Below are 20,887 nucleotides of genomic sequence, written 5' to 3'. Positions count from 1 at the left end.
TGGAGTGACTGCCGGGCGCTGCCGCAGAATAACACAGATATTTGAAGATTCTTAACCACTACGCACTACGCACTACTGAGTATTCAGATAGAATATTAAGATTGCATCAGTCGAATTCGGTATATGCCTTATGTTCTCCGGTGTTTCCAATTCATCCAGAACATGGCCTGGGCTCCTAACTTTTCCCAACTACAAAAAGTCGAAGTATTTTCTCATTTCAATTCACTTTTAGTCTTTGGCTTCACTCTTTTGTTTATTCACATACTGTTTCGAAATTTCCATAGAACATTTGCTGTCATCCCACCTGTATTCTTTACTGAACAATCCAAATACTTGCTAGCAAAATCTATGCAAATCCTATTCTACTTACTAGCATCGAAAAGGACCTACTACCATCGTTGAAGAGAGCCATAATGACCAATTCGAATATTTCGCTCTCAGACTCGGATTCCGAGCCTGAGGTTCCTAGACCTCTGAACACGCTCCATATCATGATCCGAGAGATGTTGTATGAGGTGCGAGAAAACGGGTCCACCATCTCGGCCCTAGAAGCATGGGTTGAGACTGTGGACCCAGAAGCATACAGAAAGGATCCATGGCCGCAGGACCTTATAGACGCCCATGCCCACTACAAGGCGTTGGTCGCAGAGATTAACTCGAAGAGGGTGGCTTACAACAATTCTCTTCATAACAGCGGCAAAGATCAGACCTTATACACCTCCAAAGTCCAACTAGAACGCCTGAGGATTGCCTATGAATGGGGCCAAGCGGCGCTCCGGTACGATTGAACTTCCTTTCTTGCCATCTCGAACATCCCTTGACCCTATCTATTGACTTTGAGTGTCAACTCATCATCTTATTCTTATATGAGAAGATTACATCTATCTAATCAACCTCTCTCATAAACAGTGCAGTTGAGGCTCGACTTCATGTCCTTTAGACGTATCAAACCGCGTACGAAAACAAGAAGGCCATAGAAGGTCATATTAAGCAAGCGAATGCCAATCTAAATAGTACCCGGAATGCCGTCATTGCGGCAGGCGAGGAATATCGGGGTAAGTATGAGAATGGTGCTACAATAGAAAAATAGTGGAAGACATCTGAGTGGCTAATCCTATGGTTTCGATAGGCTATTGGAAAGCTATGCCAAAAGAAGAACTACCCTTCAAGGAGGAATAGACCATATCTAGACCCAGCAACTGTAGTTGTCGTCTGCCTACGGTCACAGATACACAAGATGAGAAGACTTTGTTTGCTGGCAAAAGGGGATGGACAAAGTGTGTTCAGTGGGATTATGTTTCGGGAATTCCCAGCAAACATTAATTTGATCAAATGGACGTTGCTACATCCTGTGACTAGTCAAACCGGGTAGTGTCTTATGCCCACTGACCATAGCATTAGTTGTGTTTATGAACGTTGTGTTGCTAGAGGTCGATTGAACCCTGCAAATAGTCATGCTCACTCATAATGGACATAGCTAAACTCCTCTAAAGGTTCGTTTTTATTAAGATTGTTTTTATATCATTTGATCTGTTTTCTTATTGAATGTATCTCATATCTCAGTGGCCGACTGCCTGATCTCCTTCCTCTCTCATATGTCTGCTAACTTCCTCAATTAGACACCCCACTTGACATGAACCGGTTGTAATTCTTCAACCTCAATATAGAAGGTCACTAGATTGCAACGGTGTTGTCCTTGGACAAGCCTTCAGAAGTGAGTTGATGTGGTCCTGGGGACATGGATCTATCTTCCGGTAATTATCCGGATCAATGGTCTGGGCTCATTTGTCCAAAGAAACTACGGTCTCTCCATGAGACTGGACCTCATGGAACATGGTCCTTATCTTTTCATGGAGCTCATTTCATGGCCCCAAGACCCCAGTCTCTGAATCAGAGCTCTCTTTTGATGATAGTGACGGAATTTGAATGCGTCTCATGCGAGGTGATGAGGTCCTGGGGCCATGTGTCTATCTTCCGGTAATTCTCCGGATCAGTGCTCTGGGCCCCTTCGTCCGAAGAGGCCACAGTCTCTCCATGAGACTGGACCTCATGAAACATGGCCCTTATCTTCGTATGGAGTTCATTCAAGAACGTAGTTGACAGCGATGGCGTTTATCCGACGCGCTCTGAGGTGAAAGAAGTTGTCAAAGACGTCACGCATGCTCACTATTTACCCTAAGAACACGCACAAGGGTCCCGGGGATATATATTGTTCCTCAGTCATTGTCAAGGAGCTGTGCCAACCTATTCAGTGTCTGGAGTCTTCAAGTATCTTCACCTCGCTTCTGAGCAGGCAATCGTGTTTTATCTGCGTGGAAACAGACCCCGAATGTAAGGACAGCAGTGCGCAGACCCTGAATTTGAAGGGAATTGGTCGTTTGCGAGAAAGTGTTCTTGACATCTCATGTAGTCTGAAAGACACGATGGACAGATGATGTCTTGCGTAGAAGCCGTCCTATGAGAATTGAGAGATGTGAAAACGAAAGGTCGGATGCAATTCGTTACCGCTTCATTACCTCGAGTTGACTGACTGCTCCCGATCAACCGGCACACCCAGAGGATAAGTAGTCAGAGGGGTTCATTTCTTTCTTGCTTTTAATTGCTGCTTCTCCCTGCGATTGAGGACAAGACAAAGACAATATACACGTTTGGAAGTTCTTTGCGCTTACACGCCAGCTTGAGTTTGAGTTTGGCTCTGTGCATCCAAAACTTGAAGCCAACGCCCATATGTGGATGCAGAGGACGTCATGGGAGTCTATTGACTATGGTTGAGATAAAGCTGTCCATGGGAAGGATGGTCAATTGTATCTCAGCCTCGTATGAGCTGCAGAGACTGTCGGGGCCAATTTGGCCACGGGCCTTGTCGTGCTCGTTACGGAGGCGCCGAGGGACATCAGGCACGATAAGGTGCCCGCAAATCGGCGAATTTTCTTCTTTGATCGGTACGTATTCTGGGCTGTAGAGCAATACTGCCCGTTATCTAGGCTTCTGTGTCATAGTGGGCAACATAACTGACGAGTCCCGCTAAGGTTGATGCAGGAGAACTGGAATGACTCAACAGAGCAACAAGAACGATATCGGAATGGGTCATATTGAGCCCGGAGGGGAACCATTCGCATCCGATCATCTTGACAAGACTAACATTACATGAGAATTGTTGCTCTAGAGAAAGTTCGCAAATCCAGCATATCGGTAAGCCGGGCACAGAGTCTGAGACGTAGGTCGCATACCTCGGACTGCCCAGGCATCCCTTTGCACCAGATATTGACCTCATGGAAGACACCTAGCGACAGACCAGCTTGATGAACGACAACGCAGCACCCACCACAAACCACTCTGCAAAGTTCCTCGTTTCGAACAACACCCACAAATCCGTCGTGAAAGAGAGCGCGGTCCCGAAAACCAGCATAGAGAGTTTTCACATGTCGACAAACTCTCAGAACCCGGAGAGGAAGAAGTCGGCGGCCTTATGTTCATGCAGCATCATTGATATCTCCCAAGATCGAGTGACGCATCTGCTTCGTACCAGATACTGCCAACGGCACGCCTGCCAGGTCTTTCCCCCCCATGGGTCCCAGTTGGCGCAACCGTCGTCGTAGTTGTTCTCCATTATCTGCCGGCTGTGCAGCTTGTTATGACGATCCGGCCGGAAAATAGAGACAGCCTTCTTTCAGTTTCTGCACTGCGTGATGGCCACAAAGATCTCCTGGAACACGATAGTGGTGGCGAAGATCAGTCAGGCAAGGAATATCATCACCACTATACTGAACTGGACCATGATGCTTGACTGAGACTATTCTTTTGCATGCTGGTCTTCATTTCCGTTTGCATCCCGTCGCGGGGCCATCGGGGAGGATGATTTCATCTAGGAACTGGTCTCTATCTTGTGTGTACCATTGCTAGCTTCATGGTTACCACAATAAGAGCAATGGAAATTTCCATCTAGAAAACAATCAGTCTCGATGCGAGTTTGTTTTTGAAAGAGTTGGCTTACTTTTTGTATATATAAAATCTGGGTAAGCGAAATTGAGATCGAACACCCACATTCGTGACCTAAAGCCTTCTCACGAAGTCGATCTGGAAATAGGGAATTGCTCTGCTCAACGAAACTGCGTTTTTGACAGACCCATCCTGCCAAAACGCTGGGCCGTCTGCCAACGAGAGACATGCTTTAGGCGTGTGAGAATACCAATTTTGGGTCTTTCGCCCATTCCAGGACCCTTTCAAAGTGGACAGAGTTCTGGCGCGAAAAGACTTTCCTAGAACAGATGGAGTACTAGGGAAACGAGCGAAATTATATATTCGAGAGTGGCAAAAATCAGGTGAAGCAGTCAGCATTGGTGAAATCAGTACAGTGACCGAGAAGAGTGGTGCCAGATGTTGATTGAATAGTATGATTTGTGTACATGGATTCTCAGAAACGTAGGGAATGAAGAGCTATGGAATATCTAATGCAGGGGTTTGATATACTTCACACCCGCGATACAGTGGTCTAACGACATTGAATATCATAGGTTAATAATCACGAACGCACACCCCCCTGTTCGAACCGTCTTTGACCACCCCTACTGGTTGTACGTTGATTTCTCCAGGAGAAGACAGCGATTGCGTTTCCTTTGGAGGTCCAGATGAACACACTTAATGGATGAGGGATCCCACCCACCAGTTTTATCATTGAAGTCTTCAGTTTTATTTCTTTCTTTGTCGCAGTCACAGGACGCCACATCCTTGCGAGCTGACGGCCACCGCGTGTTCAAACATCGTATGTCTGCTCTCGTGATGATATCCAGATGCTTGTCCAAGTAACCTGTCGCAGAAATTCGGTCCGCGTTGAAGGGAAGTCCGACGTCTGATCCTGTTATCTTCAGCCAGATACCAACGACTTCCCATACTTCTGCAGGCAATAGATCCTCCGATCGTCATCATGTTTCATTAAATCCTCTCTTTAAGTCTCGCTCAGCAGCATTTCCCAGTAGAGGTCGCTGAAATTGAGATGGGTAATTCGCCGGTGGTATGGACCTTGACACAGGCCGATATACCGTGAAAATTCATCTTTCCCGCATGATATCGAAGTCATCATCGGACTCCGGATGAAAAGCATGTTCGGCTGGTACTAAGCCATAGCATCGATCCGGAATAGTTAGAAGTAGCGTGCTGAACAAGAGCAGATGCGTGCATCTTATCGAATTGTATATAAGGTTGCTGTTCTGTAATGGCTCAACCGAGGCTGGATAGGTCGAGAAAGGCTCACACCAAGTGGCCTTCTGATGAGATAAGTTTCTGGATCCGAAGACACGCTATTGAATGTCAAATATTGGATTTGGCCTGAGCAGTGAGGGGTTATATATGGAGATAGCCGAGTTTCAGAAAGATTCATCATGTACGTTGGCCAATGTGAAACGGTCTCGCAGGCGAATTGTCAATATTCAGTTTGACAAGCATCTGCTCTAATCGGAGGAGCAAATTGAGTCTGAAAATGTAGGTCGAAAACTTCGTAGTAGACACGCACTAGAGAGACGGTAGGAACACCCACAAAGTAGAAATAGAAACCATCTTCATTGACAAGATCACTCCTGTGATGCCACAACTGAAACCAGGCGTATCTACTTGGTTCCGTAGGTCTGGAACGTGGTCCCCAGAGAAAGTTGTTTCTTCCTGGGCTGTTTTTCCGACACCCAGAGCCATTCCTGCTTGGTGATGGAGTAAGGACCTGGGTGTCGCAATGGTGCCTTTATATCAGATTTGGCAGGAAGAAAATGAGAAACATATGCTTGCGTTAGCTGACGCCAGCACGCGGCACCGATCCTGCTTGGTGATGGAAAGGTGTTGCAATCGCGATGAGCGATTTATAATCGTCTCTTGGGACCAAAGCAGGTGAATATTTATAGACATGAAATACATGGACTCGAGATATGTCCACCGTTTCTCTAATAGACCATAAAGAGAGACAAAGGTCGACATAAGTCCGTCGAACCGAAGATTGACCTGGCTAGGCCTCTATACGGCGTAAATAAAGCAGCAGAAGAAAACGAGTTCCTTCAGAGTTGGTTTCGGTATCCTGAAGCACCAATAACCCAAGCCAGGTCATATCAGGCGAAGGGACGCTTCGATGGTTCTCGTCCGAGTCACTCGAGAACATTCATATGCCGTGATCCGTCCCGTTCACATCTGACCAGACCTCTGCATCCCTGGATGAGCATGATTGCCGTTCGAGACCTCCAAGCTGTATCTCCCCAGCTGGATGGAAGGGTGATTGAGTACACGACCAATAAACTCAAAAAGCCATGGTGCCCGTACATCGATCACACCGATTTACGGCGGTCGGCAGTTCCCTTGTCGTCCTCCTGCTTTTTGTTACTCTGTAAATTCTGGGCGCAACCTTCATATTGTGCTTCTGTTTATGCAAGGAGCAGTCATGCATTCTCCGACAATGTTATCTTCGTTGAGCTTGTAGTGAAATGGTTGATTGGGCACCAGTAGGCTTGTTCCCTTTTGCCTATCATCTCCGGTGAGCAGCTCTGTACAAATGGAGGCCTAGGACCATGGCAGTGGATAGCCTTCAGTGTTTCGAAGTTGAATAACGATGTCTGGCGATGGGAGGCAAGTTGTACTTTGCTAAATCACGGGTAACAGCCTGCTGAACTCTTTCATTGTGTAGACCCCGCGCATTGTTTTCATGATGGGAACATTCTCTCTGCGTAGTACGGCTGGGCCCATACCATATTACTCCGATGCCGATTATTTCACATTGCAAGCGCAAGAGGAACTATAGCATGTCTGCGTAGCTGGCCTAGTGCATATCGCCAAAGAATGAGGAGCGGGTGAAATGAACATTTGTTCGAGCTCAAAGCCAAGGGAGGGAGCCAATGATGCTTGTGTTCCGTGTTTTGAAGAAGAATGTGAGATTCAATGTGAACGGTAAATGGACTTTGAGCCACGCTATGGTATCCCACTCTGTTTTTGACGGCTTACAAGAAGATATATCCGTCATTGTCGAGAGGCAAGCCTTGATTCCTTGTTGGGAAGGAATAAACATCCAAAGAGAGTCAGTGCGCAACAGCCAGCGTCAATGAGCTCATCAGTATCCATGTTATTGGGATAGGCAAAGATTTTCTAGACTAATCATGCGCAAAAGCCCAAACCCAAGCCTCAGTGCGCTTGTAGATCTTGCATACAGCCAAGGAAAGCGGCCACATCAAAACTGTTTGAGTATGTTCACCCAGAATAGCCGTTCGGGCGACGACGCCAATGAGACATCTATATGTCGGGAAGTGGCTCGGAGGACACCACAAGGCAAACAGCATCATAGGGGTGACTCGATTGCAACAATATCAAAGACACCACCAATGATCTTGTCTTCGTATCTTAGGAGTGGATGTGGCGTAGCCACAATCCCGACTGTATGAGACCACCTCATGCAAGGCGATACTTAGAGAAGGATACAACTTGTAGTCGTAGGAAGTGCGCAATGATACAGATTGAGAGGTGAGTTCACAGTCACCATTGAGGTGCAGGACCCCACAACAAAGAGGTCAGACGAGCGCAGGAACGAATGTGTTAATTCTCTCGAAGTCATAAAACAACCTTCCCAGCAGCAGAAACAGCAGAAACGGCTTTTGAGTAAGGAAGGTCGGAGATGAGATGTATGACTTATCCCATAGCCCGTATATACTCCTGCTCATATCTGATATGCTAGTGTATTGAAACAGGCGCAAAATGAAGCCCTTTTCAGCTTCTGGAGGCAAGCTTTGCAGTAGAGCCCGCTCAGTCAATTCCATCGCGAATCAGAAGATATCAGCGGGAGCGATATGAGTTGACATAATATATATTTCCATCATTCTGAAAGACTCGCAGAACTTTTGTGCCGTTCCTTCCTTGAACGACATGTCGACTGACCCGAATTGGATCTCCTTTGATACATCGCTGAACTCAGAGTGGGACGAGGAATGTGTGATATGTAAGGCTCACACTGACTTGGAAGAGATGTGAGATACCATTTCAAATATATCATGTGTTATATATCATGTGTTGTCGTTCGAAAAATTTGGTTTGTGGGTATGCAACCTCAAGGCAACATGTTTGTGCTCGAAGTGCACTGTCGTCAGCCGAGTCTTCAGTACTTCGCAAAGGCAGTATCTTGGAGGGTGCCGAAGAACATCTCCAGGTGCGAGGACATTCCCGAGGCAAAACTTCTTATAATGTTCCGAGAATTTGTGTGTTTTGGCGACCATGCATCATGACCTGGGTGGTCTCTCAGTGGGAGTGGAAGAACAAGTATAGATGCGCGGACTAGCCCGAGGCGATATTTTTTTTACCTTTTCGAGGATCTTGTGTGTTTTAGCGACCAGACATCATAAGCTGTGTGGTCTCAGGGACCACACAAGCAATTTCTGTAGTTGTCAAGGACAAACCACAATGACACAGGGCCAAGATGTACCTCGAAACGTGGTCTGTATTTCAGGATGTACGGTTTAGGAAGGCCGGATTCAATGTCAATATAACCGTCACAACCATTTTCATCACTGAGCGTTTGTGTAGATTGCACACGATATATACCGCTTCAGCAGACGGTAGGTCTTGGGAGGTATTCTGTGAGGTCTCAGAGTAGCAACATACGCCGGACAACATAGTTTAGCGTTATATAGTTCACAGAACCTGCAAAGTCAAACCGCTCTCTGTAAGTCGCCTCATACTCAGGATGCTAGACAACAATCGATTTGCCGTAGTGGTGGCCCCCAAAGAGACCCCGGAAGGTCACTTTGTGACTTCCCATTAGGATGGGAGTAGAAAGGCAACGCGTCAGTTGGAAATTGAGACGACATGCAAAAGCAGAACCACGTCGCATCTTCTTCTGCATGGCCGAGATCTTCAATAACTGACAATATAGTGAACAACAATGAATGTAATTCCCAGATGTTGGTCGGAGAGCAGAGAACACATTCTCAGGGAAATCTACCAACAGGAAGCTCGAACGACATGGTGACTATATTGCATTCTTCTTATGAGAAAGAAGGAAGATGCTTATCATTTATGACAATGAATCAGCTCGAGCTCCACTGCCAACTCAACAGAGCAAATGACTTGGGGAGTGTCTCTGGCAATTGAGGAAGTGAGATATGCGTCACTAGCTGTGGACTTGCAAGGCTTGGTTGCTCGCCATTGTCGCCCTGGAAATAACCGACAATGGCATGGGGAGGTTGTTCATGAGTTCATGACTTGAGTTTATAGTATTGCTCTGTATTGATTGGAGAGAAGGAATGAGGAGGAACAGAGGATTGGATGGTGGCGCCTCTTATAGTTCTTGGACCGGTCTGGAATATGGCGTATGCCGTGAGTTTGAAGTCAAATATGGGAAAGTTCCGTTTCATATATTCTGTAATGGAGACATGGTAGTCTCTTAGAGGATGTGTAGAGAGTGGAATATCCCGAGAAGATTCTCTAGGAACTTGCGAGTTTATATAGCTAAGAAATCAAACTAATTGGATTCACCTACGTACTGCGCCATCAACACAATTTGAATTCCAATTCGCATTGATAGATGCTACGTGAAGTAAGACGGGAGACGTAAGTGATCCACTTGATATCATCTTCACGGAGTAGACTGGCGCTAAAGTGCTTTAGATTGACTGCACTGCACCTAGATACCTCGAATTTGTTGGGGAGGAGTACTGCTCACAAAACAATCATTCACTCGAACTGTACATCCAACGCTAATCGGCTCAGGCTGTTTGTCCTGTACCACGAGAATATTTTAATATTATTGGTTAGATGTTATGTTTAGCCTGAGCGGATATTCGATGATATCCCGTCACTTTCATCACTTAGCCGTCACTCTCATCAGTTACCTGCACCTATTCACGCTTCGTGCAGGATATCAGTATCGCAGATGAGAAAATAAATTTGACATAACGATTTGTCATTGCGCCGCACTGAATACTAGAAATAGCGAGTTCAAGCCAACACCCCCATCGGGTCCCACCTGGGCAAGACCTTCGGACTCTGGTCTAAAATTGCGCGCACTTCACTCGAAACAAAGTCCGAGTCCACCACGGCCTGAAGTGTATATTCATCCATCCAGCGATCTGTCATCACAAACCAGCCATTATCGCCAGCAGCTTCGCCCCACGAATTCTCGACACGCCAGCGCACTGGCTTTCCATCTTCGATATGCACACCTGTGATGACCATGGCATGGGTCATTGCTGATTCTCCGCTCACAAGCCTCTGGGCTTTGCTCATTCCCAAGGAGATATTGAATCCCAGGGTGAGGTCCATAATATCGAGATCCATGATTCCTAGCGCACTGTTGCTGAATTTACCTACGTCACAACCGAAGAACACTGGATGACCGGCTTTGAGCATTGAGATGACCGCTTTCTTGAGGATCTATGATAGAAGCGTGTTAATGAGAAGGAATCGCAGAAGATGATATGTTCACGTACCTTCATCTCCACATTGGCATACGTGAGTGGTCGTCCTTCCAGCACATTTCCTAGCCTCTCCACTGTCAATAGTCTGTTATACTCATTGCGCGGATCATTGACCAAGCTGAACAGGCGCGCAGGAGCGACGCTGCCCTTCCTCACAGCTCCCAAGCTCGTGGCTTGACGAGCAAACTCACGTGGAGTGAGTCTAATCTCTTTAGACTTCGCCTCAGCATCATAATACTGCCACACAAACGTCTCATCAGGACTAGGAGGGGGTCCCAACAGAAGAGTCACCATCGAGTGGGTCTCCTTCAAGAACCGCTCTTTAGCATCCGCCAAGCCGGCAGCATCACCACTACGCACCAGGCGTCTCAACACAAGCGCCTGCTCACGCAACTTAGCCGTGAGCAACCAATTCATCTTGGAGCTATTCTGCGCATGGTATGCATCCGGATACAGATCATGCGGGACGAGACCATACTTCTCAATCAAGTTGACGACCATGTCCCACTGGCCGCCATCACTGACGGGGTCTTCGAGGAGTTTCTGGACCAGACGACCGGAAAGGTCCTCGTCAGCAGTGGTGATAATCTGCTCGAAGAACCAGTTCGCCTTCTCCAGCTTGTCCCAGTAAAATAGGTATGCTTGGCTCAGCTCAAAGTCTTTGAGGTTGTACGCCTTCATCAACGGCACTCGGTATACGTTAGTCGATGCGAAGAGCCAGCATCGGCCGGAGGATCGCTGGTTCGTGATCGGAGAGCCTTCGATGGGAACTTTGATGTTGAAGATGTGGAGGTCAGATTGGAGAGCGGGGCGGTTGGCTAGCACTTCTGTGTAGGGTTGGCTGGCGAGACTGGATATGGCGAGACGGTTCTGTTGTTATCCGTGAACAGAGTTAGTTTGGTTACGAATGAGAGAGCTGGACGGGTTGCTACACTTGCCTTGGCATTGCCCAGTAAGGTCTCGTTCCAGTCTTGGACGTGCTGGAGGGAGAGAGTGGAAGTACGTTCGCGCACATGGTATGGTGGTGCTATGATCATCAACATATGTCCTATGGAAGGAAGAAACGGAGCCTATCGTACGAGACTGGGTTATCTCCTTTGTGTAGAGTGGCAGAGAGCAAGTATCGGCATCTTCAATCCACTCGCGGTGCGAGCGCTTTTCCTCGCTATGGCTAATGGGTTCTGGCTTGGAATAACTGGCACCCATGGTGACTGGATACGATTTCTAGTAGAACCGAAACAGAAATGAAGATATATGGGTGCCTATGGGGGGAAACGAAGGAAGATGACCGATAAGGAAGCAGACAGGCAGGCGGAAGTGGTCATTCATAAGCGTGAAGGACCCGGGGAGCCAGCGAGCGGGGAATCGAACAGCGCAGGATAAGATATAGGCGTTCTATTGGCCTGGCGGGCAAGGGATTATCGGCTAATTGTTGATTATTGGCCGCTCTGGCGGCTAAGCAAGGCTTAACGCTCGGACGGGGCAACCAAGGATGATCACATTCTCGGCGTGAATTCCGACATGCGGCAAGGTTGCCTTTTAGCCCTACTGATATCTAAGGCATCAAATTTACTTACACTACTAAGCAAATGATCGATCGCACATGGTCTGGAGATCAGGAATATGATATCCGCATTAGTTTAGCATAACGACGGTTGTTGATCGTCGTGACTAGCTACGCGATAAATGGCCATGAAGCCGGCGACCATCAAGATGTTTTTGTATGTATCGGCAATACTAGTACAGCTCTGTTGATGAAGTCTGCTCAACGAAGTAAATATCCAAACCATAAGACACAATCCTAATTTTTTCCCCTACTAGGGACATACATGCATACGAGCTTGTCTTGGTTTCATCCCGTGAACTGGAGACTATTGGACCCCAGCACCACGTTAAAGTGCAAGCTCATCGCTGGGGGTAAGTAGGGAAGTAGATAACCCTATATGGCGGGAGGTACGCACCTATACCTACCACTTGCGACGGCAATCTCTAGCCCATTTCCTGTTTTTCTCCCCTGCTTCGTCGTAGCTCTCTCCTCGCCTTCCGACCTGCCAGCCCTTGGCTGACTACACTGCGAGCAGGGGGTAAGGTCTCTGAGCACGCCTTGAAAGTATAGGTACGCTGACTGGCGGCAGCCTAGGAGTTTGCCCTGCTCGGCAGCCGTCTATTATTTTGCAAACGGAGTTCTGACAGTGGCAAGATTTTGCAGAAGCGAAGACTGTCCAAATCGAGCTCGTCGTTCTCGGGCGTGATGGGATATCTGGATCCCCAACTCTCCAAGGCAGAGTCATTTCTTGCCATAATCAGTGCCATGACCTTGGTGCTGGGGCCAGCCTTCCACGAGTCGCACGATAGTTCGAGGATCTTGTTTCGAAGCCGACCCATCCTTATCAAGGGGCGATGACTCAGGATGGAAGCAGCCTCACGGAGAAAGTTGCATATTTCATCCCCTCTCCTCAGCGTAGTGTCTAAGTTCGAAGAAGTTGTTGTCGTGGAACCTTCACCACCTTGTGGAAGCCCCAGAATAGTTGAAACACCATACCGCGGGGTATGTGGACGCTAATATCATATCCTAACATCCACACATCCGATGCTTGACAGCTACGGGGCTATTAGCATGGGCCGAACCGTAATTTTGAAGAATGGAATAACAAACAGGAAGGACAACATGAACGTTTGTAGAGGGACAGTGATAAATTGATGATGTGATAAACGATGAACGAGTAGAAGTAATTGAGCGACCAAGAAGCTAGAGACGAAATGCACGAATAATAGCTGAACAGCTGAGGAAATAGCGGGCAAACTATACGAACTGCCTGGTGAGGTCAACGAGGACAAATTGAGCCAGAGATGAAGTGAGTTGAGGCATAGATGGTTAGTGAAGGAAATGAAGGCGAGGAAGTGCGGCGAAAAGGACATGCTTATTTTGCGTAGCATTGTGATGAGACAGAAGGTGCGATGAGGGTGTGGAATTTCCGATGTCAGGAACTGGCGCTGAGACGAAACTGGGAAAGAGCACCCATGTGTCACAATAACCAGATTTGCAGAATACTGCTCACCACGTCCTTGTATGTACATGAGTGTAGAAACTACTCACAGATTTTACCGGGAAGATGTGAATTCGCAAAATTTGTACCTAATCATATCATAACTTATGAGCAAAATAATATTGACTTTAGCATAGTTGTAGTCAAACCCGTATAAGGTCCTTGCGATCTAAATGTTTCTACTAGTGCGAACAGGAGTCACAAAAAAACAAAGCAAAGCATGGGCACCAATCTGATGACTCTCGCTCATTAGTAATTGCCCACATTTGTGCGACTGAAAAGGTCGAATATCTTGCTCAAAGTCAGCCTTCCAGTAGGGCCAAATACACCAGATATCTAACAGTCAGATAATCAAATCCATCGTATTGTAGATGAATACACATGAGAAGCCAGAAGGGACTAAATTCTCCAGTACGAGACTGTCCAATAAGTCGGTCGCCTCAAGACTGCGAATCGTGAATACAGGCCTCATATGGCGCAGTGATTCTTCTCCGGGCTTCATGCCCTATGCGTCAATGTGTCGATACGGTAAATCTGCTGCTCACGGCTCATGAGTGATAGAGTACGCCCGGGAACCTGAAGGAACCGATAATCCACCCAGAGATTGAAAAAGTCGTCTCTGTGCTTCAGCAGGCCCGCTATACCATCGAAGGTACGGGCTATATCACCGTGTTCGGGATTCTGACTGTATACCGCATTGTTAAAGGTGACAAAACCTTCTGTCACGATAAACGCAGTTGCATAGTTGGCAAACGCCCAGTCGGCTGCTACAGCCATTTCTTCTGTCTCTGAAATAATCCCAAACCTTCTAACGCGGGATAGACGACAAAACGGCAATAAAACTTCATTGAAGTCGTATCCGAGTCCGTTATTGCAAAAGGTCGAGTTAACTTGGCCGTTCCTGATCCAGTCCACGCCATTGTACTTGCGTAGGCGGATCACCATAGATATAACAGCCTCTGGAGTAGATCCAAATTGATGTGATCCCTCGTACATCGGCTCACTCCAATATTTGTAGTGTGGGTTTCCTCGATCACGGTATTTTCTCGAGTCGTCGATAGTGCACAGCATTTGAGTTAGTTTCGATATTTTCTCCCAGAGCAAGATAAATTGGCCGCAGTCGTCAGGGTCAGGCGCATATATGTGAGCAACAAGTTTAACTTTATCGTACGGTACCCTTGCCAGATTACTGAATTTGTTATAATCTCGTCTTCCGATCACCCACTTCACACGTAGTAGTTTACAGCGAATCTCGATCCACGGATCTTCGAAAGTTGGGAAAAGATGGATGTCAAATGTATCATAAAGACGGTCGGCTATATCATGATAGATTGCCTGACTGGTTCGAAGGATCGCAAGGGAGCCCTCCTTAACAAGATTCTCCCAGATGAGTAAGCGTATTTCGGTTGGCAAAAAGATGAAATGACCAAACGGTGAAGCGCTCATGGTGGATGTTGGCTGATATTCCTGATTGATAAAGAGGTTAAGAGAGTTGTACCTGGCAATGTAGGCTATAGCGGAGACGAAAAGTAGAAACGAGAAAGTCATGTTCATAGTGACATCAAATGTCAAGTCAGCGCGTAAATTCGAGGAGTCTTGAAGGAATCATGACGATTTCCATGACATAAAAGCAGGAGTACTTTATAGACTGTTTGGCAGCTCAGAAACCATACACCATCATAATATCTACCATGACTTCTGATTCACCGCAGTGCGGCCAACACTATTTACGCAGGCTTTACTATACAGTACTTGATCGTTCCACATATCCTCGCTAGAATCCACCATAAAATTCATCAGCGAGTAGATAAAATCTCTTTAACTCACATACATGTGGCCCTCATTTCATCATACTGTTCATCTTCTTCCAGACACCTACGCGACTTCGCATTAGCCCAGGCATGATACCAAAGACAAGTAAAGAGGAATGTGGACTTTACGTACTCTCAAAAGAGACGAATCCAGTCTTGTCTTCATCATAAAAGTTGAACATGGCCTCCAACTGCATATCGTTCAGTTGGCTGCCGCTGCTGCTGCCTTTCACGGCGTTCTTGAACTCGGGAAGAGCAAGCTTTCCTATTAAGATACATGCAGTATTAGTATCGAGAAGCCACTAATGGGTATGTTAGACGTGGTATTTACCTTCGCCAGATTTATCCTGGATTCCTTGTTAGTGTCTAATAACCCAGATAATTTTAGGTACGACTTACCGCCTGCTGGAAGAGAGCCTTCAGCTCATCGTAAAAGCCCTGTGTTCCCTTGGATTCCTACATGATCAAGATGAGTCTATGACGAGGAGTAATACACCTAAAAATAGCAGGTACTAACCGAAGCAGACATTTTGTATACTTGAGAGTTGGTAATTACTAGTAAGTATGAAAATGGGTGTGTTAAGCACGGCCAGATCGATGTCGTGGAATTTTTCATCCCCACTTTTCCTGCTCGGATGCGCGACACTCACTCGCTGTAGGAGCGACCCACTTGCTTATTTGGGTCATAACCATGGATTAAGTTGACGACCGATATTCCCTTCATGCATATGCCCTACTATGGAGTGAGTGACGCCAACGTAAGAAGAGTATCTTTAGAGGGTCTGGTTCTCACACTATCCTTATTCCTGCCTTCTTTTTTGGGGAGTTTTCTGTTCTCCTACTACCCACTGTACAGTGTATACCCAACGGTTTCTGGAAGATACTAGAACACCTGTGACACAATTGCATATATTGTGTAGTCGGAGGATTTTAGTTGGTATTGGCATTGTGTGCTCAATTCCACAATTTCTATCTCTCAACCCTTCTGAGCATGTTAGTACTTCTCTGAAATCGAAATATTAAATCTCGGCCGGGACTTATTAGATGTCCGTATAAGAACTTGGCGACCGTGTATTGACTGTAAACTCTGCGTAGTAGTCTTCAAAAAAGTCTGAGTTGACTCACTATTTACATTTTCTTCAAGTTCCTACCTGTTTGTACGTGCTGTTCCTATGTGAAGAAGGGCGCTATTGGCAGGTTTTTTTACCTTGCTAGAACCCCTTATTAAAACAAACCCAACCCCAGTCAATCCCTTCCCAATATGGCATCAGATGAGCGATACACAAGGCACTCTCTACTTTTCAAAAGAATGAAAAATTGCCAGGTAATTGGACCATGTGAATCTAGTCACCGAAAAGAAGAGTAAGCATTAGGATCAGGATCAGACATCTTGGCACGAACATCCCCGACGGACCTGCGTCGGAACCCCGGTGACACGATAAGCAGCCGTCTGCAGGATGCACGGGATGTGACCAACATCACTGCGGGGTTCCTTGAAGAAATGTCTCACTTTGCTAATCGGCTATCAATCTTGCCTCACTTTCTTTCCTCCGAACACGGTGGAATCCCCCGTTACGGTAGATTCAGGAACACGTCCAGCAATTTCGGGAAGTTTGGCGTTCCGAGACCGCTGACAGGATCCCATCTTTTTCACCGATTATTAGCATATTGTTCATTTACTGAAGCATGGTGGTATATAAAGGAAAGGAAAGGAAATTCATACCCAAGAGCAGTATAGAATCCTTCCGTCCCACAGCCCGGGTTCGACCCATTCGTGATATCGTTCAATGCCCACGCATTTCGGTACAGAACCGGGTTGAGGAAGCCCAGTGGGCCCTTTCCTGCCGCGATACGCTTCTCGATAATGCGGTTGATCACGGAGGAGAAGATCGGAGTGCCTTTGTGTAATTATCATTAGTAATTGAATTAGGACGGAGATTGGTGGATGTGATTGGGGTAGGGTAGTAACGCACTAGCACTTGTTCCACCCTCGAGGATGAATTCTCCCGCGTTGTATTCGGCGATGTTGTCGCCGTTTGCTGCGACGTCGGGGTACCCGCGTCCCAGGCGGTTGTAAATTCCGCCGTTTTTGCCGAAGCTGGCGTTGCCTTCGTAGTAGGGGTAGGGTGGGTTGTGGTTTTTGAAGTACCTGATTTTTGTTAGACTGGGGTGACGTTTAAGTCGGAAGGACATACTCTGCGACTGCTTCGGCTTGGTAGTCTGGAATAGTGTAGATGTTGCTGAAGCCACCGCCGGAGGAGTACGCGATCGAGTAAGGGTGGCCGGCCGGGTCGACGACGGCGCTTTCCCCATCCGCGATGGTCTTTCCGGGGTAAAGCTTCGTGGCGCCGACGTTGGTCACGTAGGGGCAACTAGTAACATTAAACATGGCTTTCAAATAAAGGAGAAGTGTGCATACGAGTTAGGGAACGCGGGACTGAAGATGGTTCCGTTTCCGAGACAGCCGTTGGTCGAGTCATCGCCTGGGGGACCTGCAACGCCGTCATCGCCAGATGCGAAGAGGATGGAAGTTCCTTGGAGCCCGAGTTTCAAGAATCTATTATTGGTGTCAGCCTGAGTATGTATAAGCAGAGGTGATTGAGTTATACTCGTTGCATTGCCTCTGCTGATAGTAAGCAGGGAGGTCCGCCTCCTGGCCACCGTAAGAGACGGAGATGACGTTCGTGGGCTTGTAAACACCACACATCAACTGTCCCTTGTAACCACCAGTTGAATTATCCGGATAGGTTGGATCGAGGGTCGGACTGTCTCCGCATTCTCCGTAGGCACAGTAGGTGCAGTACGACTGAATCATTAGCTCAATCCCAAAAGTCAAGTGAGCCAACTTACCCCATCAACAGCATCAAGAAAAGTGTTGAAGAAGCCATCCGTCTCAATCTCCCCACTGGCATAGTTAGAGTCATCTGTCTGATAGAGCGTAATGGTTTGAGGATAGACAATTGGATACGCGAGCTGAAAGTCCAAATCAGATTCCGCACCAGCATCAGCAACAGGAACGGGCGCTGACGCTCCATCGATAAATGCCGGCTTAGGGTGTGTCCCCTTCGGGATGTACGGAGTGAAGTTACGGAAAAAGAGATCCAGATCTTCCTGGGCGTAGTAGTCTCCTTCTTCGAAGATTCCAAGCGAGTTGCTGGCGCTGACGTTGCCGCTTGCATGAGGAATCTTGTACAGAGCGGCAACACAAGCGGGAGTAATGACCTCGTCGCAAGTACTGAGAGACGTCGCGTTAACTGATGTGAGCTTCAAGGGCTTGTACTTCTTGGTGTGCTTGGCAGATGGTCCCTTGGAGGTTAATGGCAGAAGAACTCCGGGTTTAACAAAGTCGATGTGTTGTTGGATTTTCTGCGGGACGCGGTATCTAATTGTCTGTTATTATACATGAAGTCTCAGGCATTGGAATGGGAGCATACTCTTCTGCTGCTAGAGCTTTGAAACCGGAGACCTTGTCGATGTAGTGGTAATACTTGGTGTGGAGGAGGCTTTCCGCTTCTTTGGTAGTTGCATCAAACACAATCCAACCTTGGTTTTGGGTGTGGATCAAACGAGACTCGTCCACACCGGATTGAATAAGCCAGTTTCGCACCGCATCAACAGTCTCATTCGACGGTGCAAAAGCGCTGTGCACCTCTTCTTGAGTCCAGAATTTGCCGTAGTTAGGCGACACAGAGTCGGACCTGACTAGTTAGTCGGAATATTTCAGGAGGTAGGGAATCAACATACACGCTCATAAGATACTCATATGCGCGATCAAGATTGCTCTGCGTCAGACCAATGCGCACCAAGACATGCTCAGTGCCATTGACCCGCCCAATCTTCTCCCATTTCGATGGTGTACCAGATCGCCTCTCATGAATGACATGATCGGAGGTTGGCAAGGCTAGTGCAGAAACCGCGAGGGTCACACTGCAAAGTGTCGAGAAGAACTTCATACTGACTGCCTATCACGTCTGTACTCCCCTTCAGTGCAAGAGTACTGGTGACCAACACATACCGGCAGCCTCCTCTTTATGTTGGAAAGCCTCCGACGCAACTCCGTATACACTCCGACGGGGTTGCATCCTTTCGGCCGTCAAATCATATTAGGGCACGGGAACTAGCAACGCTTCACTTGAACGGACCCTTATCGGACCATCGTAAATATATAGTTATGTAACTAAATGTATCTTATCCACCATTGCGGCCAATGATGTCCGGAGATGAGTGAAGGATGATTAAATGTCTTGCTTTTAGATGTCAATGGCGCCATGTGAGTGCGGACACCTGACGGGTGTTTAATTAATCGGAGAGGGGTACCCATGCATGCCGGGATAAGAGCTATCACATACTGCCCTGTCATGCCTAGCAAACCCAGCTAATTGCAGTTTGATTTACAATGGTTGACAGATTGACGGGTTTGACCGCTATTAATCGTTATCAGAGGGAAGACTTCACCGAAATAGGTAGACTTCTAATGGGAAAGAGATAACAGGGGATCGAGGTCTGGAAACTGCTAGGACAAAGATTGGATGACATCTTATGGAAGAAAAGGAGGATATAAGCACATATATTTTTGCAGGCATTGATAATAGAGATTCTTATCTATCATCTAGCCATCCGCACTAGAAATACTTGCTCGACACTTGATATTCAAATGGGTGTTTTTTATTATCGATAATTCACCTTCCCTTTCCGCTCTAGTACAGCGGACATTAGCGTGGATTTTGAGACCGCCGCAGTCTAGGCTGAATTTGCCGCTACTTTTCGCCGCCTGCCGAGAGATCAGGGACGTGGACTGTGAGTAAAAGTGCGTGGCATGAGCAACTGTTTTGGGAATAGGAGAAGGAGCTGTGTGGTTGCACCCTGCCCTGGCATTTGACTGGGTCTCTGGTGCCTTTTGTGAAACACCTTTCGCCTGCTCAGCACAGTACACATTTGAAATGCAGACTTCAGCGTGAGTGACTATATGTTTAATATGCAGTGCAGATTAAAAGAGATAAATTGTGATCAAACAATTAACCAATCTAGGAATAGCTTCCGGCTACAGTATTCAGTACACTAGCTCGCCTCAATCCTATAACAGTGTATGCCCTCAGCTTCTAACATTCTGATGGAAGAATGGATTCACCGGCCTGAATAAGGTTAGTTGAGATAAAATATATCAATGGTAGGGGACTCACACTACTCAAGACATAGCCTTCGATACACTGGCATCCTATCACACATGTAAGAAGACATTAAATCTCCGTTGGTGAAGTGCATGTCAGGGGACATGCAGAACCACACGTAGTATACTCAGAGTTCGGTCCCTACATAAAATTCAGCTTTCAGAACAGAATTATGCAAGGGTATAAGGTTCATACACAGCCGAATTGTGCGGCAGCAGTCAGAAGCTGAGTACCTAGAACTCCAAGGGCGAAGAGGAATGAAAAGTTCTTCGTAATGATATATCTTAGATCACAGGATCTTCGTACCGTTCTTCAAGTAATATGCCAGTGTCCCCGTAAGGCCTGGCGGAAGTTGCCAGTTTTTATATCTTTGTTAGGCATGATGACAGGATCAGCATTATACGGCCCGGTCAAGATAACTCACCCCTTTG

At 47.0% G+C, this 20,887-nt stretch overlaps 5 protein-coding genes across 5 annotated transcripts; 1 reads left to right on the top strand and 4 right to left on the bottom strand.

The window, feature by feature from the left end:
• Positions 1–413: 413 nt before the first annotated feature.
• On the top strand, positions 414–1,179 carry BO87DRAFT_391893 (uncharacterized protein; the record flags this gene model as incomplete). The annotated part of the gene is made up of 3 exons (XM_025624978.1): positions 414–778; positions 1,015–1,055; positions 1,130–1,179. The coding sequence occupies 3 exons, from the start codon at positions 414–416 to the stop codon at positions 1,177–1,179; spliced, it is 456 nt and encodes a 151-aa protein (XP_025473917.1).
• Positions 1,180–9,718: 8,539 nt separating this feature from the next.
• On the bottom strand, positions 9,719–11,764 carry BO87DRAFT_381344 (C1 family peptidase). Its single transcript, XM_025624509.1, has 4 exons — positions 11,510–11,764; positions 11,369–11,457; positions 10,443–11,300; positions 9,719–10,386 (listed from the first exon to the last, which is right to left on the bottom strand). The coding sequence occupies exons 1-4, from the start codon at positions 11,634–11,636 to the stop codon at positions 9,952–9,954; spliced, it is 1,509 nt and encodes a 502-aa protein (XP_025473916.1). The 5' UTR covers positions 11,637–11,764; the 3' UTR covers positions 9,719–9,951.
• Positions 11,765–13,975: 2,211 nt separating this feature from the next.
• On the bottom strand, positions 13,976–14,923 carry BO87DRAFT_402236 (uncharacterized protein; the record flags this gene model as incomplete). Its single annotated transcript, XM_025625668.1, has 1 exon — positions 13,976–14,923. One exon carries the CDS (start codon positions 14,921–14,923, stop codon positions 13,976–13,978), a length of 948 nt encoding a protein of 315 aa, XP_025473915.1.
• Positions 14,924–15,128: 205 nt separating this feature from the next.
• On the bottom strand, positions 15,129–15,881 carry BO87DRAFT_381343 (uncharacterized protein). The gene is made up of 5 exons (XM_025624508.1): positions 15,806–15,881; positions 15,688–15,744; positions 15,620–15,635; positions 15,422–15,553; positions 15,129–15,352 (listed from the first exon to the last, which is right to left on the bottom strand). Exons 1-5 carry the CDS (start codon positions 15,815–15,817, stop codon positions 15,318–15,320), a joined length of 252 nt encoding a protein of 83 aa, XP_025473914.1. The 5' UTR covers positions 15,818–15,881; the 3' UTR covers positions 15,129–15,317.
• A 544-nt stretch (positions 15,882–16,425) lies between these two features.
• On the bottom strand, positions 16,426–19,250 carry BO87DRAFT_411267 (S53 family peptidase). The gene is made up of 9 exons (XM_025626425.1): positions 19,033–19,250; positions 18,723–18,986; positions 18,139–18,670; positions 17,898–18,094; positions 17,708–17,845; positions 17,484–17,660; positions 17,262–17,437; positions 17,012–17,186; positions 16,426–16,933 (listed from the first exon to the last, which is right to left on the bottom strand). The coding sequence occupies exons 1-9, from the start codon at positions 19,239–19,241 to the stop codon at positions 16,861–16,863; spliced, it is 1,941 nt and encodes a 646-aa protein (XP_025473913.1). The 5' UTR covers positions 19,242–19,250; the 3' UTR covers positions 16,426–16,860.
• Between the last annotated feature and the right edge of the window lie 1,637 nt (positions 19,251–20,887).

The sequence above is a fragment of the Aspergillus neoniger genome (assembly GCF_003184625.1).
Source record: "Aspergillus neoniger CBS 115656 unplaced genomic scaffold BO87scaffold_68, whole genome shotgun sequence".
NCBI lineage: Eukaryota > Fungi > Ascomycota > Eurotiomycetes > Eurotiales > Aspergillaceae > Aspergillus > Aspergillus neoniger.
The sequence above is the reverse complement of the archived record's forward strand: the minus strand, read 5'-3'. Positions and strand labels throughout refer to the sequence as shown.

Bases quoted from the DNA above. Each gene is read 5' to 3' on its own strand.
- BO87DRAFT_381344 (XM_025624509.1), bottom strand. From the start codon at position 11,636: ATGGGTGCCAGTTATTCCAAGCCAGAACCCATTAGCCATAGCGAGGAA. The intron at 11,301-11,368 runs GCAAGTGTAGCA...GGATAACAACAG, and splicing joins CCTTACTGGGCAATGCCAAG to AACCGTCTCGCCATATCCAG. The intron at 10,387-10,442 runs GTACGTGAACAT...CTTCTATCATAG, and splicing joins ATGCCAATGTGGAGATGAAG to ATCCTCAAGAAAGCGGTCAT.
- BO87DRAFT_381343 (XM_025624508.1), bottom strand. The intron at 15,353-15,421 runs GTACGTAAAGTC...GAAGTCGCGTAG, and splicing joins TGGATTCGTCTCTTTTGAGA to GTGTCTGGAAGAAGATGAAC.
- BO87DRAFT_411267 (XM_025626425.1), bottom strand. From the start codon at position 19,241: ATGAAGTTCTTCTCGACACTTTGCAGTGTGACCCTCGCGGTTTCTGCA. The intron at 18,095-18,138 runs GTAAGTTGGCTC...CTAATGATTCAG, and splicing joins TTCTTGATGCTGTTGATGGG to TCGTACTGCACCTACTGTGC. The intron at 17,661-17,707 runs GTATGCACACTT...TAATGTTACTAG, and splicing joins AGTCCCGCGTTCCCTAACTC to TTGCCCCTACGTGACCAACG.